This window comes from Aegilops tauschii, chromosome 4, assembly GCF_002575655.3.
Source record: "Aegilops tauschii subsp. strangulata cultivar AL8/78 chromosome 4, Aet v6.0, whole genome shotgun sequence".
NCBI lineage: Eukaryota > Viridiplantae > Streptophyta > Magnoliopsida > Poales > Poaceae > Aegilops > Aegilops tauschii.
Window position 1 is genome coordinate 380,031,235 of NC_053038.3, and position 15,852 is coordinate 380,047,086.

Here is a 15,852-nt window from a genome sequence, read left to right on the forward strand (position 1 = left end):
TCAAATGACCAACTTACGAGAAATTGTAAGGATTCTAATCCTTCAAAAATCCTATAGAAGGAGCAATTAGTTGGTAATCTTTTTTTGTGTGCTGCTTAGTTGATAATCTAATGCGACAACATGTATGGCTGCAATTTTGATTGCCTTAGATGGCAAAAAGTGTAATTTTGAATGCCTTAGAGGCATGTATGGCAGAAGTGTGAAATTTTGATTGCAAAAAAGTATGGCAAATGTTGGCAATCAGCAAATGAACCAAACATAAGCTAGCTTGTACCATGTGACATGTGGTAAGCAATCTAAACTCAAAATAAAATAAAATAAGCTAGCTTGTTTTCCAAGAGCATGGCCGATTGTTGGTTCTAACAGATACATGGCCGACAATTGTTGGTTCTAATAACAGATGCATGGCCGACAATTGTTGGTTCTAACAAATAAGCTAGCTTCTCCCAAAACGGGGCATGGCCGGCAATTGTTGGTTCTAACAGATGCATGGCCGACGACAACGTTGGACGCGAAGTAAACATAGATTAAATAACACTGAAAGCATTAAGGACTTGCAGTACGATTCCATAACAGAACATAAGGTTCTCAGAGGAATTAAAGTTGATAACATAACAGGACCCAGCATGCTAACTAGAACCATAGCATTTGTCACACCAAACCGCACCATCCAAAATATGGAGTACCCAGTTTCAAAAAAAAAAAAGGAGTACCAGCCATAATCCCCAACGGCACATCATCACATGCCCAGCTCAGACGAGTTCACCTGAGGCGCAGATCCTGTCCATGATGCTCCCCACAACCTCCTTGGACTGGCGAAGCAGCACGATGCTCTTCTTGAGGCGCTCGCGCTTGGTGCCGCTGCTCGGCGACGGCGTGAGCATCCGCTCCATCCCGGCCATCTTGTTGCGCAGCAGCTCGTTGGCGAGCTCCTCCTCCAGATCATTCTCCACGAGCCGCTTGACGCCGAGGAGGATGTGCAGGGCCAGGCCGTCGATGAGCCGGAGCATGATGCTCTTCCAGTACGCGGTCAGGCGCGCCCTGAGGTCGAACGCCTGCCTTGCCAGGTCGGCGTGCGCCCTCATGTGGGACACGTCCACCTCTCCAAAAACCTCAAGGGTGATCTTTGCTGATTTGGACTTGTCCTCCACGGCCTTCATGAACCTGTCATGACACTGCATGATCTCCGACCATGTCTTCATGTAGTCGGGGTTGGCCGTGTAGTCGGCCACCTTCTCCATCTCGATCAGCTCCTTGACGTGCTGGGCAGATCGCGCTCGTGCCTTCTCGAACATGCCCTGGACTGCGCGGCGACAGGCCGACTGCACCTGAGGGAAGTTGTCTGAATGCTGCATGAGTACCTTGACGACAATGTCCTCGACGTAATTCCAGACCTCGTTCACAAGGTCGTGCGGCACCTGACGACAATAAAAATATTTCTTTGAGTTGCCTTTCATGCATTGACCTAAATACTAGTAATAGTAAAAGAACAAGGTTCAGTGATATAAAGACCATTTACCTGCATGACTGTATCCACCTTCTTCTTGAGCAAGACGAGGAATGCCGACCTTGGCAGAAAGTTGGGGAGGTTGATGCCCTTGGTCTCCTACAGCACTCTCATCTCCTCCATCAGAAACAGCTGGTCACTGCCCTTTGGGATTTGTGCAGGCAGCTTCTTCGCATACCTGTCGAACATCTCGGCAATACGGGCAGTGGCGTGGAAATGGCTGTCGTCGGGGTACTCGTCAAACTCACTCCTCACAAGAATCTTCTCCAGTGATGCGCACACCAGCTTGAGGATGTGGAAGAACTCCCTCACAGCGTCAGCAACGTTGTTGAGATCCGGTGGCATCTGGTCAAGCTCGGTGCTGCTGCGACTAAGGCGGTCGTTGATCTGCCTGACGATGTCCGGCAGGCACTTGGCGATGATGGTCGCCTGAATCTGCACGAGACGTTGCGCGAGCACAGGAATGCCCACCATGTCCTTGTCAATCTTTGACAGCAGCGGGTGATACTTGAACAGCCGCTCCTCCTCGACTCGCGCCTGGTCGTACGTCTCCTCGCCGATGCGGTTGCGGACGCAGACGTACCCGAGGCCGATGTTCACGTCGTCCATGGTGACCTTCTCCAGCAGGCCCTCGGGTGCCTTGTCGACTTTGGTGACCACCGCAAGCGTGCGCTCCCCGGTGCGGTCCACCTGCTGCGACATGCGGATGGACTCGCACGTCGGGAAGTCGACCGTGGCGGAGAGCACGTTCAGGATGATGCTCTCCTTGGGCGCGATGTACTCTCTTATGATCCTGGCGATCTGGTCGTAGATGTCGTCGGGTTGGCCTTGGACCGGCACGCGCGTGATGCCGGGGAGGTCGACGAGGGTGAGGTCGGGCACGCCCCGCTTGCGCACGACGAGGGTGATGGGCGCGTCGGAGATCCCCTTGCCTGACCCGGCTATCTCCGCGGTGGCGGCGTTGATGGCGTCCGCGACATTGGCCTCCGTGGTGGTCACCACGCGGCCGTTGCTGTACTCAAGCTGAAGCACCGGCGAGTCGGCGGCGGGGTCGTCCTGGAGCCGCATGACGAGCGGCACGCGGGTGCAGATGCCCTGGCCGCGAGGGAGGCTGATGCCGGCCAGGGACTCGAGGACGCTCGACTTGCCGCTCGACTGGTCGCCCACGACCACGATCGTCGGGAGCTGGATGCCCTCCTGCGTCACCTTGAGGTGGCGCAGGCGGTCCACGGCGTCCAGGAGGGGCCGTATCTGGTCATTGTACGAGGCGGCGATGGCGCTCCCGGTCACGGCGCTGGCCGCCGTTGTGTCGCTGAGCACCATCTGGAGGTCTGACATGCCTGAAGCGAGTGATGGGTGGCTGCGAACTTGGCTGGAGGAATGTGCTGCTTGTACCGGGTGGCGGGTCCATTTATGGTGCGCGACGGTAGGAAAAGTTTGGGCAGGGAGAGGAAGCGGCCGGGGCTCCCACCTCGGAAGTCGGAACGCGAGGGGGCTTTGTGCGTCTGGCGAGTTGTAGCGTCGGGGCGCAGCTTGGAAGCATTCATCCCCGGGCCGTTCCGACTTCTCAGTTTCCCTTTTCTCCATTTTTTAGGGGGGAAGTTATCCCATTTTCTCAGTGACGATTCCTCGAGTTCAGTTCTTCGATGCAAGGTTATAGGGCCAAATTAGGCTATGAAGCTGACGGCCCATCACACATGGGCTCACTTGGTGAAGACCATGGGTGTGTTTGGACGGTGGCCGAAATTCGGGAGCTCCTGCTGGCGCTCACGTGCGTGCGCTATGGGCCGGCCCAGGTACCCCAACGCTATGAGTCTAACCAAATATATTCAAGGTGGAGTTTGTTAGAGGATCTCAAAGATTAATATATTTGGGCTTTTAAGGATCAAGGGCTTGAGAGGATAATCAAAGAGAAGAATTGAAGTTATGGTTTCAAGACAAGATCATGGTGAGCTCATGTGTTGGGTTTCGGTTGATCAAGTCTTGAAGCGAACAACTAGAGTGAAGAATTCATTGTGCCTCTCAAAAAATTATGATGGAGTTTTTAGAAGAGCAAATGATGACCAATGTGATATTTATAGTGAAACTTGATATGGTCATGAAAGAGTCTTTGGTGATATCTTCTTGAAGCGATGAAGGGAAATGAAGAGTTCATTATGGCTTTCAAGAAACCAATATAGAGCTTGAAGTAAAGATGTTGGTTGACCAAGATGAAGCTCGAAGAGTGCATCTAGATGGTCAACTCACAAGTGCAAACAATGTACCATGTGGGATCAAGTATCTAGTGGTATGGTAAGTAATTGTGAATTGTGCTTTGCTACTTAACCCATGCTATGTGTTTTCTATGTCTATGTGGGTTAGGTGTTGTTGGGAAACGTTGCATGGAAAACAAAATAAAATTCTACGCACACGCAATGAACTATCCATGGAGATGTATAGCAAAGAGGGGGAAGAGTGTGTCTACGTACCCTCGTAGACCGTAAGTAGAAGCGTTTCACAACACGGTTGATGTAGTCGAACTTTCTTCGCGATCCAACCGATCAAGTACCGAATGTACGGCACCTCCGCGTTCAGCACACCTTCAGCTCGGTGACGTCCGCGCCTTCTTGATCCAGCAAGACAGCGAGGTAGTGGATGAGTTCCGACAGCACGACGACGTGGTGACGGTGATGGTGAAGTGATCTCCGCAGGGCTTCGCCTAAGCACTATGAAAATATGACCGGGGGTGTAAACGGTGGAGGAGGGCGCCGCACACGGCTAAGGGATTGTCGTGCTTGTGCTAGGCGCCCCCTCCCACATATATATAGGAGGGGGGAGGTGGGAGCAACCAGGAGGGCGCCCCAAGTAGGCCGAATCCTACTTGGGGTCCTCCCCAAGTGGCGCCCCCCTTTTCCTTATTTGCCGGAGAAGAAAGGAAAGGGGGGAAGAGAGAAGGAAGGGGAGGCCGAATCCTCCCCCCTTTCCTTTCCCCACTTGGGCAGCTGCCATGGGGGGCGCGCCAGCCCCTTGTGGGCTGGTGTGCTCCCCTCTTATGGCCCTATAGGCCCAATACCCTCCCGGGGGTGATCGGTACCCCCTCCGGTACTCCGATGGCTATCCGGTTTTCTCTGAAACACTTCCGGTGTCCGAATACCATCATCCTATATATCAATCTTTACCTCTTGATCATTTTGAGACTCCTCGTCATGTCCATGATCTCATCCGGGACTCCGAACAACATTCGGTCACCAAATCATATAACTCATATAACACTATATCGTCAACGAACGTTAAGCGTGCGGACCCTACGGGTTCGAGAACTATGTAGACATGACCGAGACACCTCTCTGGTCAATAATCAATAGCGGAACTTCGATGCCCATATTGGCTCCTACATATTCTACGAAGATCTTTATCGGTCGAACCGTTATGACCACATACGTAATTCCCTTTGTCCATCGGTATGTTATTTGCCCGAGATTGGATCGTCGGTATCTCTATACCTAGTTCAATCTCATTACCAGCAAGTCTCTTTACTCGTTCCATAATACATCACCTCGTAACTAACTCCTTATTCATTTGCTTGAAAGCTTATGATGTGTATTACCGAGAGGGCCCAGAGATACCTCTCCGATACTCGGAGTGACAAATCCTAATCTCGATCTATGCCAACTCAACAAACACCTTCGGAGATACCTGTAGAGCATCTTTATGATCACCCAGTTATGTTGTGGCGTTTGATAGAACACAAGGTTTTCCTCCGGTATCCGGGAGTTGCATAATCTCATAGTCGAAGCAATATGTATTTGACATGAAGAAAGCAATAGCAATAAACCGAACGATCAATATGCTAAGCTAACGGATGGGTCTTGTCCATCACATCATTCTCCTAATGATGTGATCCCGTTATCAAATGACAACACATGTCCATGGTTAGGAAACCTTAACCATCTTTGATCAACGAGCTAGTCTAGTAGAGGCTTACTAGGGACACAGTATCTTCATTTGCTGATTCCGAAGCAGCTATGTACTCCGCTTCACACGTAGATCCCGCCACGACGCTTGGAACTGCACCAACTGACAGCTCCACCATTAAATAAAAATACATATCCGGTTTGTGACTTAGAGTCATCCGGATCAGTGTCAAAGCTAGCATCGACATAACCATTTACGACGAGCTCTTCGTCACCTCCATAAACGAGAAACATATCCTTGGTCCTTTTCAGGCACTTCAGGATGTTCTTGACTGCTGTCCAGTGATCCACTCCTGGATTACTTTGGTACCTCCCTGCCAAACTTATTGCAAGGCACACATCAGGTCTGGTACACAGCATAACATACATGATAGAACCTATGACTGAGGCATAGGGAATGACTTTCATTTTCTCTCTATCTTCTGCAGTGGTCGGGCTTTGAGTCTGACTCAATTTCACACCTTGTAACACAGGCAAGAACCCTTTCTTTGACTGATCCATTTTGAACTTCTTCAAAACTTTGTCAAGGTATGTGCTTTGTGAAAGTCCTATTAAGCGTCTCGATCTATCTCTATAGATCTTGATGCCCAATATATAAGCAGCTTCACCAAGGTCTTTCACTGAAAAACTCTTATTCAAGTACCCTTTTATGCTATCCAGAAATTCTATATCATTTCCAATCAACAATATGTCATCTAGATATAATATCAGAAATGCTACAGAGCTCCCACTCACTTTCTTGTAAATACAGGCTTCACCGAAAGTCTGTATAAAACCATATGCTTTGATCACCTCCTCACAATGTATATTCCAACTCCGAGATGCTTGCACCAGTCCATAGATGGATCGCGGGAGCTTGCACACTTTGTTAGCACCTTTAGGATCGACAAAACCTTTTGGTTGCATCATATACAACTCTTTTTTAAGAAATCCATTAAGGAATGCGGTTTTGATGTCCATTTGCCAGATTTCATAAGTATAAAATGTGGCAATTGCTAACATGATGCAGACAGACTTAAGCATCGCTATAGGTGAGAAAGTCTCATCGTAGTCAACTCCTTGAACTTTTCGAAAACCTTTTGCGACAAGTCGAGCTTTGTAGATAGTAACATTACCATCAGCGCCAGTCTTCTTCTTGAAGATCCATTTATTTTCTATGGCTCCGATCATCGGGCAAGTCCACCAAAGTCCACACTTTGTTCTCATACATGGATCCTATCTCAGATTTCATGGCCTCAAGCCATTTATCAGAATCTGGGCTCATCATAGCTTCTTCATAGTTCGATGGTTCTCCATGGTCTAATAACATAACTTCCCGGACATGATTACCGTACCACTCTGGTGCGGATCGTGCTCTGGTCGACCTACGAAGTTCAGTAGTAACCTGATCTAAAGTTTCATGATCATCATCATTAGCTTCCTCTCTAGTTGGTGTAGGCATCACGGGAACGGTTTTCCGTGATGTGCTACTTTCTAATTCGAGAGAAGGTACAATTACCTCATCAAGTTCTAGTTTCTCCCACTCACTTCTTTCGAGAGAAACTCCTTCTCTAGAAAGGATCCATTCTTAGCAACAAAGATCTTGCCTTCAGATCTGTGGTAGAAGGTGTACCCAATTGTTTCCTTAAAGTATCCTATGAAGACGCACTTCTCCGATTTGGGTTCGAGCTTATCAGGCTGAAGCCTTTTGACATAAGTGTCGCAACCCCAAACTTTAAGAAACGTCAGCTTAGGTTTCTTGCCAAACCACAGTTCATACAGTGTCGTCTCAATGGATTTAGACGGTGCCCTATTTAACGTGAATGCATCTGTCTCTAATGCATAACCCCAAAATGCTAGTGGTAAATCGGTAAGAGACATCATAGAATGCACCATATCTAATAAAGTATGGTCACGACGTTCGAACACACCATTACGCTGTAGTGTTCCAGGTGGCGTGAGTTGTGAAACTATTCCACATTGTTTTAAATGAAGGCCAAACTCGTAACTCAAATATCGCCTCCACGATTAGATTGGAGAAACTTTATTTTATTGTTACGATGATTCTCCACTTCACTCTGAAATTATTTGAACTTTTCAAATGTTTCAGACTTGTGTTTCATGAAGTAGATACACCCATACCTACTCAAATCATGTGTGAAGGTCAGAAAATAATGATACCCGCCGCGTGCCTCAACACTCATCGGACCGCATACATCGGTATGTATTATTTCCAATAAGTCATTAGCTCGCTCCATTGTTCCGGAGAACGGAGTTTTAGTCATCTTGCCCATGAGGCATGGTTCGCAAGTATCAAATGATTCATAATCAAGTGATTCCAAAAGCCCATCCCCATGGAGTTTCTTCATGCGCTTTACACCAATATGACCTAAACGGCAGTGCCACAAATATGTTGCACTATCATTATCAACTTTGCATCTTTTGGCATCGATATTATGAATATGTGTATCACTACAACTGAGATTCAACAAGAGTAGACCACTCTTCAAGGGTGCATGACCATAAAAGATATTATTCATATAAATAGAATAACCATTATTATCTGACTTAAATGAATAACCGTCTCGCAATAAACAAGATCCAGATATAATGTTCATGATCAAGGCGGGCACCAAATAACAATTATTGAGGTCTAAAACTAATCCCGAAGGTAGATATAGAGGTAGCGTGCCGACGGCAATCACATCGACCTTGGAACCATTCCCGACATGCATCGTCACCTCGTCCTTAGCCAATCTTCATTTATTCCGCAGCCCCTGCTTCGAGTTACAAATATGAGCAACCAAACCAGTATCAAATACCCAGGCGCTACTACGAGCATTGGTAAGGAACACATCAATAACATGTATATCAAATATACCTTTGTTCACTTTGCCATCCTTCTTATCTGTCAAGTATTTGGGGCAGTTCCGCTTCCAGTGACCACTCCCTTTGCAGTAGAAGCACTCAGTTTTAGGCTTAGGTCCAGCTTTGAGTTTCTTCACGGGAGCGGCAACTTGCTTTCCATTCTTCTTGAAGTTCCCTTTCTTTCCTTTGCCCTTTTTCTTGAAACTAGTGGTCTTGTTAACCATTAACACTTGATGCTCCTTCTTGATTTCTACCTCCGCGGCCTTAAGCATTGCGTAGAGCTCAGGAATCGTTTTATTCATCCCTTGCATATTATAGTTCACACGAAGCCTTTGTAGCTTGGTGGCAGTGATTGAAGAACTCTGTTAATAACACTATCAACTGGAAGATCAACTCCCAGCTGAGTCAAGTGGTTATGATACCCAGACATTTTGAGTATGTGTTCACTGACAGAACTGTTCTCCTCCATCTTGCAGCTATAGAACTTGTTGGAGACTTCATATCTCTCAACCCGGGCATTTTCTTGAAATATTAACTTCAACTCCTGGAACATCTCATATGCTCCATGACGTTCAAAACGTCTTTGAAGTCCTGGTTCTAAGCCGTAAAGCATGGCACACTCAACTTAGAGTAGTCATCATTCTGCGTTTGCCAGGCGTTCATAGCGTCCAGATTAGCGGGAGCGGGTGGGTCACCTAGCGGTGCATCAAGGACATAATTTTTCTGTGCAGCAATGAGGATAATACTAAAGTTACGGACCCAGTCCATGTAGTTGCTACCATCATCTTTCAACTTAGATTTCTCTAGGAACGCATTAAAATTCAAGGGAACGGTAGCACGGGCCATTGATCTACAACATAGATATGCAAATACTATCAGGACTAAGTTCATGATAAATTAAGTTCAATTAATCAAATTACTAATAAACTCCCACTTAAATAAACATCCCTCAAGTTATCTAAGTGATACGTGATCCAAATCAACTAACCCATGTCTAATCATCACGTGAGATGGGTAGTCTTCAATGGTGAACATCTCTATGTTGATCATATCTACTATATGACTCACGTTCGACCTTTTGGTCTCCAGTGTTCCGAGACCATGTCTGTACATGCTAGGCTCGTCAAGTTTAACCCAAGTATTCTACATGTGCAAAACTGTCTTACACCCGTTGTATGTGAACGTAGAGTCTATCACACCCGATCATCACGAGGTGCTTCGAAACGACGAACTTTAGCAATAGTGCATACTCAGGGAGAACACTTTTATCTTGAAATTTAGTGAAGGGATCATCTTATAATGCTACCGCCGTTCTAAGCAAAATAAGATGCATAAAAGATAAACATCACATGCAATCAAAATATGTGACATGATATGGCCATCATCATCTTGTGCTTTTGATGTCCATCTCCAAAGCATCATCATGATCCCCATCGTCACCGGCTCGACACCTTGATCTCCATCATTGCGTCGTGGTCGTCTCGCCAACTATTGCTTCTACAACTATTGCTAACACATAGAGATAAAGTAAAGTAATTACATGGCGATTGCATTTCATACAATAAAGAGACAACCATAAGGCTCCTGTCGGTTGCCGATAAATTTACAATCCATGATCATCTCATACAACAATGTATATCACATCATTTCTTGACCATATCACATCACAACATGCCCTGCAAAAACAAGTTAGTCGTCCTCTACTTTGTTGTTGCAAGTTTTACGTGGCTACTACGGGCTTCTAGCAAGAACCGTTCTTACCTACGGCAAAAACCACAGCGGTGATTCATCAAGTTTGCTGTTTTAACCTTCTTCAAGGACCGACCGCAGTCAAATTCAATTCAACTAAAGTAGGAGAAACAGACATCCGCCAGCCACCTTTGTGCAAAACTAGTTGCATGTCTCTCGGTGGAACCGGTCTCATGTACGTCGACATGTAAGCTTGGTTCGGGCCGCTTTGATACGTCCATTTTGCATCATGTTTTCTTGCTGTTATTTATAATGTTTTTATCCATAATAATGCTTTTTGGAGTAATCCTAATGCCTTTTCCCTCATAATTTGCAAGGTACACACCAAGAGGGAGAATTCCGGCAACTGGAAATCTAGACCTGAAAAAGCTACGTCAGGCCACCTATTCTGCACAACTCCAAATGAGCTGAAACTTTAAGGAGATTTTTTATGGATTATTTAAGAAATATTGGAGCCAATAACTACCGGAGGGGGGCCACCAGGTGGGCACAACCCACCTGGCCGTGCCAGGCCCCCCTGGCGCGCCCTGGTGGGTTGTGGCCTCCTCGGCCCACCTCCTGTGCCCATCTTCTGGTATATAAGTCATTTGACCTAGAAAAAATCAAAATAATACTTTCGGGGCGGAGCGCCGCCGTCTTGAGGTGGAACTTGGGCAGGAGCACTTTTGCCCTCCGGCGGAGCGATTCTGCTGGGGGAACTTCCCTCCCGGAGGGGGAAATCATCGTCATCATCATCACCAACAACTCTCCCATCTTGGGGAGGGCAATCTCCATCAACATCTTCACCAGCACCAACTCATCTCAAACCCTAGTTCATCTCTTGTATTCAATCTTGTTGCCAGAACTATAGATTGTTGCTAGGGGGTGACTAGTAGTGTTGATTACATCTTATAGTTGATTACTATATGGTTTATTTGGTGGAAGATTATATGTTCAGATCCATATGCATACTAATACCCCTCTGATCATGAGCATGTTGATTATTTGTGAGTAGTTACTTTTGTTCTTGAGGTCACGGGAGAAATCATGTTGCAAGTAATCATGTGAACTTGATATGTGTTCGATATTTTGATAGTATGTGTGTTGTGATTCCCTTAGTGGTGTCATGTGAACGTCGACTACATGACACTTCACCATATTTGGGCCTAAGGGAATGCATTGTGGAGTAGTAAATAGATGGTGGGTTGCGAGAGTGACAGAAACTTAAACCCCAGTTTATGCACTATTCCGTAAGGGAACGATTGGATCCTAGAGTTTAATGCTATGGTTAGGATTTATCCTTAATACTTTTCTCGTAGTTGCGGATGCTTGCGGGAGGGTTAATCATAAGTAGGAGGTTTGTTCAAGTAAGAACATCACCTAAGCACCGGTCCACCCACATATCAAATTATCAAAGCAGCGAACACAAATCAAACCAACATGATTGAAGTAACTAGATGAAATTCCCGTGTACCCTCAAGAACGCTTTGCTTATCATAAGAGACCGTTTTGGCCTGTCCTTTGCCTCAAAAGGATTGGGCTACCTTGCTGCATACTTATTGCTACTATTGTTACTTGCTCGTTACAAATTATCTTGCTATCAAACTACTCGCTACTTACAGTTTCAACACTTGTAGACACTACCTTACTGAAAACTACTTGTCATTTCCTTCTGCTCCTCATTGGGTTCGACACTCTTACTTATCGAAAAGAGCTACAATTGATCTCCTATCCTTGTGGGTCATCAAGGCTATTTTCTGGCACCGTTGCCGGGGAGTGAAGCGCCTTTGGTAAGTGGAATTCGGTAAGGAAACATTTATATAGTGTGCTTACATTTATTGTCACTTGCTACTATGGAAAACAATCCTTTGAGGGGTTTGTTAGGGGTATCTTCACCTCATCCGGACCACAATTAATTGCCCCTCAACCTACAACACCTACTGAAAATATTGAATATGAAATTCCTTCGGGTATGATAGAACAATTGCTAGCTAATCCTTATGCAGGAGATGGAACCGAACATCCTGATATGCACTTGATACATGTCGAACAAATTTGTGGATTGTTTAAGCTTGCAAGTTTACCCAAGGATGAAGTTATGAAAAAGGTTTTCCCTTTATCTTTGAAGGGAAAGTCATTGGCATGGTATAGGCTATGCGATGATATTGGATCATGGAATTGGAATCATTTAAAATTGGAGTTTCACCAAAAAATTTATCTTATGCATCTAGTTCATCGTGATCGGAATTATATATATAATTTTTGGCCTCGAGAAGGAGAAAGTATCGCTCTAGCTTGGGGGAGGCTTAAGTCAATGTTATATTCATGCCCCAATCATGAGCTCTCAAGAGAAATTATTATTCAGAACTTTTATGCTCGGCTTTCTCGTAATGATCAAACCATGCTGGATACTTCTTGTGTTGGTTCTTTTATGAAGAAAACTATTGAATTCCGGAGGGATCTTTTGGAAAGAATTAAACGCAACTCTGAAGATTGGGAACTCGACGAAGGTAAAGAGTCAGGTATAAAGCTTAAGTATGATTGTGTTAAATCTTTTATGGATACAGATGCTTTTCAAAGGTTTAGCACTAAATATGGACTTGACTCTGAGATAGTAGCCTCCTTTTGTGAATCATTTGCTACTCATGTTGAACTCCCTAAAGAGAAGTGGTTTAAATATCACCCACCTCTTAAAGATGGAACTAAAGAACCAGTACCAGTTAAAGAAGAAACTATACTCTATAATGTTGATCCAGTTGTTCCTACCGCTTATATTGAAAACCCCCCTTTTCCTGTTAGGATAAAGGAACATGTTAAAGTTTCAACTGTGGTTAACAAAAGCTATGTTAGAACACCTAAACCATATGGACAAATTAGAGTTGAACCTAATATTGCTATGGTTAAAGATCTCTTAGAAGAAGATGTGGATGGGCATGTTATCTACTTCTGTGAAGAAGCTGCTAGAATTGCCAAACCTGAAAAAAGGGGTAAAAATAGACCAGTAGTTGGCCTGCCTGTCATCTCAGTTAAAATAGGAGATCACTGTTATCATGATTTATGTGACATGGGTGCTAGTGTGAGTGCTATTCCTCACAAGTTATATCAAGAAATTAGGGAAGACATAGCACCTGTTGAGTTAGAAAACATAGATGTTACTATTAAACTTGCCAACAGAGACACCATATCACCAATTGGGATTGTTAGAGATGTTGAAGTCTTGTGTGGGAAGGTAAAGTACCCTACTGATTTTCTTGTCCTTGGTTCCCCACAAGATGACTTCTGTCCCATTATCTTTGGTATACCTTTCTTGAACACAGTTAATGCTAAGATAGACTGCCAGAAACAAACTGTGGGTGTTAGCTTTGGTGATGAGTCTCATGAGTTTAATTTTTCCAAGTTTAGTAGAAATCATCATGAAAAAGAATTGCCTAGTAAGGATGAATTCAGTGATCTTGCTTCTATTGTTGTGCCACCTACTGATCCTTTAGAACAATACTTGCTAGACCATGAAAATGATTTACATATGCATGAAAGAAATGAAATAGATAATATTTTCTTTGAACCACGTCCTCTGCTTAAACACAATTTTCCTATTGAAACTCTAGGAGGTCCTCCCCCACCTAAAGGTAATCCTGTGTTTGAATTAAAACAATTGCTAGACACTTTGAAATATGCTTATCTTGATGAAAATAAAATATATCCTGTTATTATCAGTGCTAACCTTTCAGAACATGAAGAAGAAAGATTATTGAAAGTTCTAAGGAAGCACCGAGCTGCTATTGGATATACTGTTGATGATTTAAAGGGCATTAGTCCCACTCTATGTCAGCACAAAATTAATATGGAACCTGATGCTAAACCCGTTGTTGATCACCAACGTCGGTTAAATCCGAAGATGAAAGAGGTGGTAAGAACGGAAATATTAAAACTTCTAGAAGCGGGTATAATCTATCCTATAGCTGACAGTAGATGGGTAAGTCCTGTTCATTGTGTCCCTAAGAAAGGAGGTATTATTGTTGTTCCTAATGATAAGAATGAACTTATTCCAATTGATTTCAGAAAATTAAATAAAGCTACTAGAAAAGATCATTACCCTTTGCCTTTTATCGATCAAATGCTTGAAAGATTATCTAAGCACACACACTTTTGCTTCCTTGATGGATATTCTGGCTTTTCACAAATACCTGTATCTCAACCTGATCAAGAAAAGACTACTTTTACTTGTCCTTTTGGAACTTATGCTTATAGCGTATGCCTTTTGGTTTATGTAATGCACCTGCTACCTTTCAAAGATGCATGATGGCTATATTCTCTGACTTTTGTGAAAAGATTGTTGAGGTTTTCATGGATGACTTTTCTGTTTATGGGAAATCATTTGATGATTTGTTTAAGCAATCTTGATCGAGTTTTGCAGAGATGTGAACAAACAAATCTTGTCTTGAATTGGGAGAAGTGCCAATTTATGGTCAATGAAGGCATTGTCTTGGGTCATAAAATTTCTGAAAGAGGTATTGAAGTGGACCAATCTAAGGTTGATGCAATTGAGAAAATGCCATGTCCTAAGGACATTAAAGGTATTCGTAGTTTCCTATGTCATGCTGGTTTCTATAGGAGATTTATCAAGGACTTGTCTAAAATTTCTAGGCCTCTTACTAATCTTTTGCAAAAGGATATTCCTTTTGTTTTTGATGATGATTGCCTGGAAGCCTTTGAAACACTCAAGAGAGCTTTAATTACTGCACCTATAGTTCAACCACCTGATTGGAACTTGCCTTTTTAAATTATGTGTGATGCTAGTGATTATGCTATTGGTGTTGTTCTAGGACAAAGAGTTGATAAGAAATTGAATGTTATTCATTATGCTAGTAAAACTCTAGACAGTGCTCAAAGAAATTATGCTACTACTAAAAAGGAATTCGGTTTTTGCTTGTGATAACTTTAGACATTATATTGTTGATTCTAAAGTAACTATTCACACAGACCATGCTGCTATTAAATATCTTATGGAAAAGAAAGATGCTAAACCTAGACTTATTCGTTGGGTTCTCTTGTTACAAGAATTTGATTTGCATATTGATGATAGAAAAGGAGCTGAGAACCCCGTAGCTGATAATTTGTCTAGGCTTGAAAATGTGCTTGATGACCCACTACCTATTGATGATAGTTTTCCTCATGAGCAGTTAGCTGCAATAAATGCTGCTAATAGTACTCCTTGGTATGCTGACTATGCTATTTACATTGTTGCTAAATATTTGCCACCTAGCTTTACATACCAACAAAAGAAAAAAATTCTTCTATGATTTAAGACATTACTTTTGGGATGACCCACATCTTTATAAAGAAGGATTATATGGTATTATTAGACATTGTGTACCTGAGCATGAACAGGGACAAATCCTACAGAAAAGTCACTCCGAACCTTATAGAGGGCATCATGCTGGAGATAGAACTGCTCATAAGGTATTGCAATCTGGATTATTGGCCTACTCTCTTCAAGGATGCTCGTAAGTATGTCTCATCTTGTGATGAATGCCAAAGAATAGGTAATATTCGTAAGCGTCAAGAAATGCCTACGAATTATTCACTTGCCGTTGAACCATTTGATGTTTGGGGATTTGATTATATGGGGTATACACATATTTTGGTTGCTGTTGATTATGTCACTAAATGGGTAGAAGCTATTCTAACTAGTAGTGCTGATCACAACACCTCTATTAAAATGCTTAAGGAAGTTATTTTGCCAAGGTTTGGAGTCCCTAGATATTTAATGACCGATGGTGGTTCACACTTTATTCATGGTGCTTTTCGTAAGATGCT

General features: G+C 43.8%; 1 protein-coding gene across 1 annotated transcript; it reads right to left on the reverse strand.

Moving 5' to 3' along the window:
* Window positions 1-646: 646 nt before the first annotated feature.
* LOC109739729 (dynamin-related protein 4C) lies at window positions 647-2,845 on the reverse strand. Its single transcript, XM_040388098.2, is given in 2 exon segments — window positions 647-1,418; window positions 1,520-2,845. Coding segments are annotated over 2 exon segments (1,992 nt in total). The 3' UTR covers window positions 647-752.
* Window positions 2,846-15,852: the final 13,007 nt, after the last annotated feature.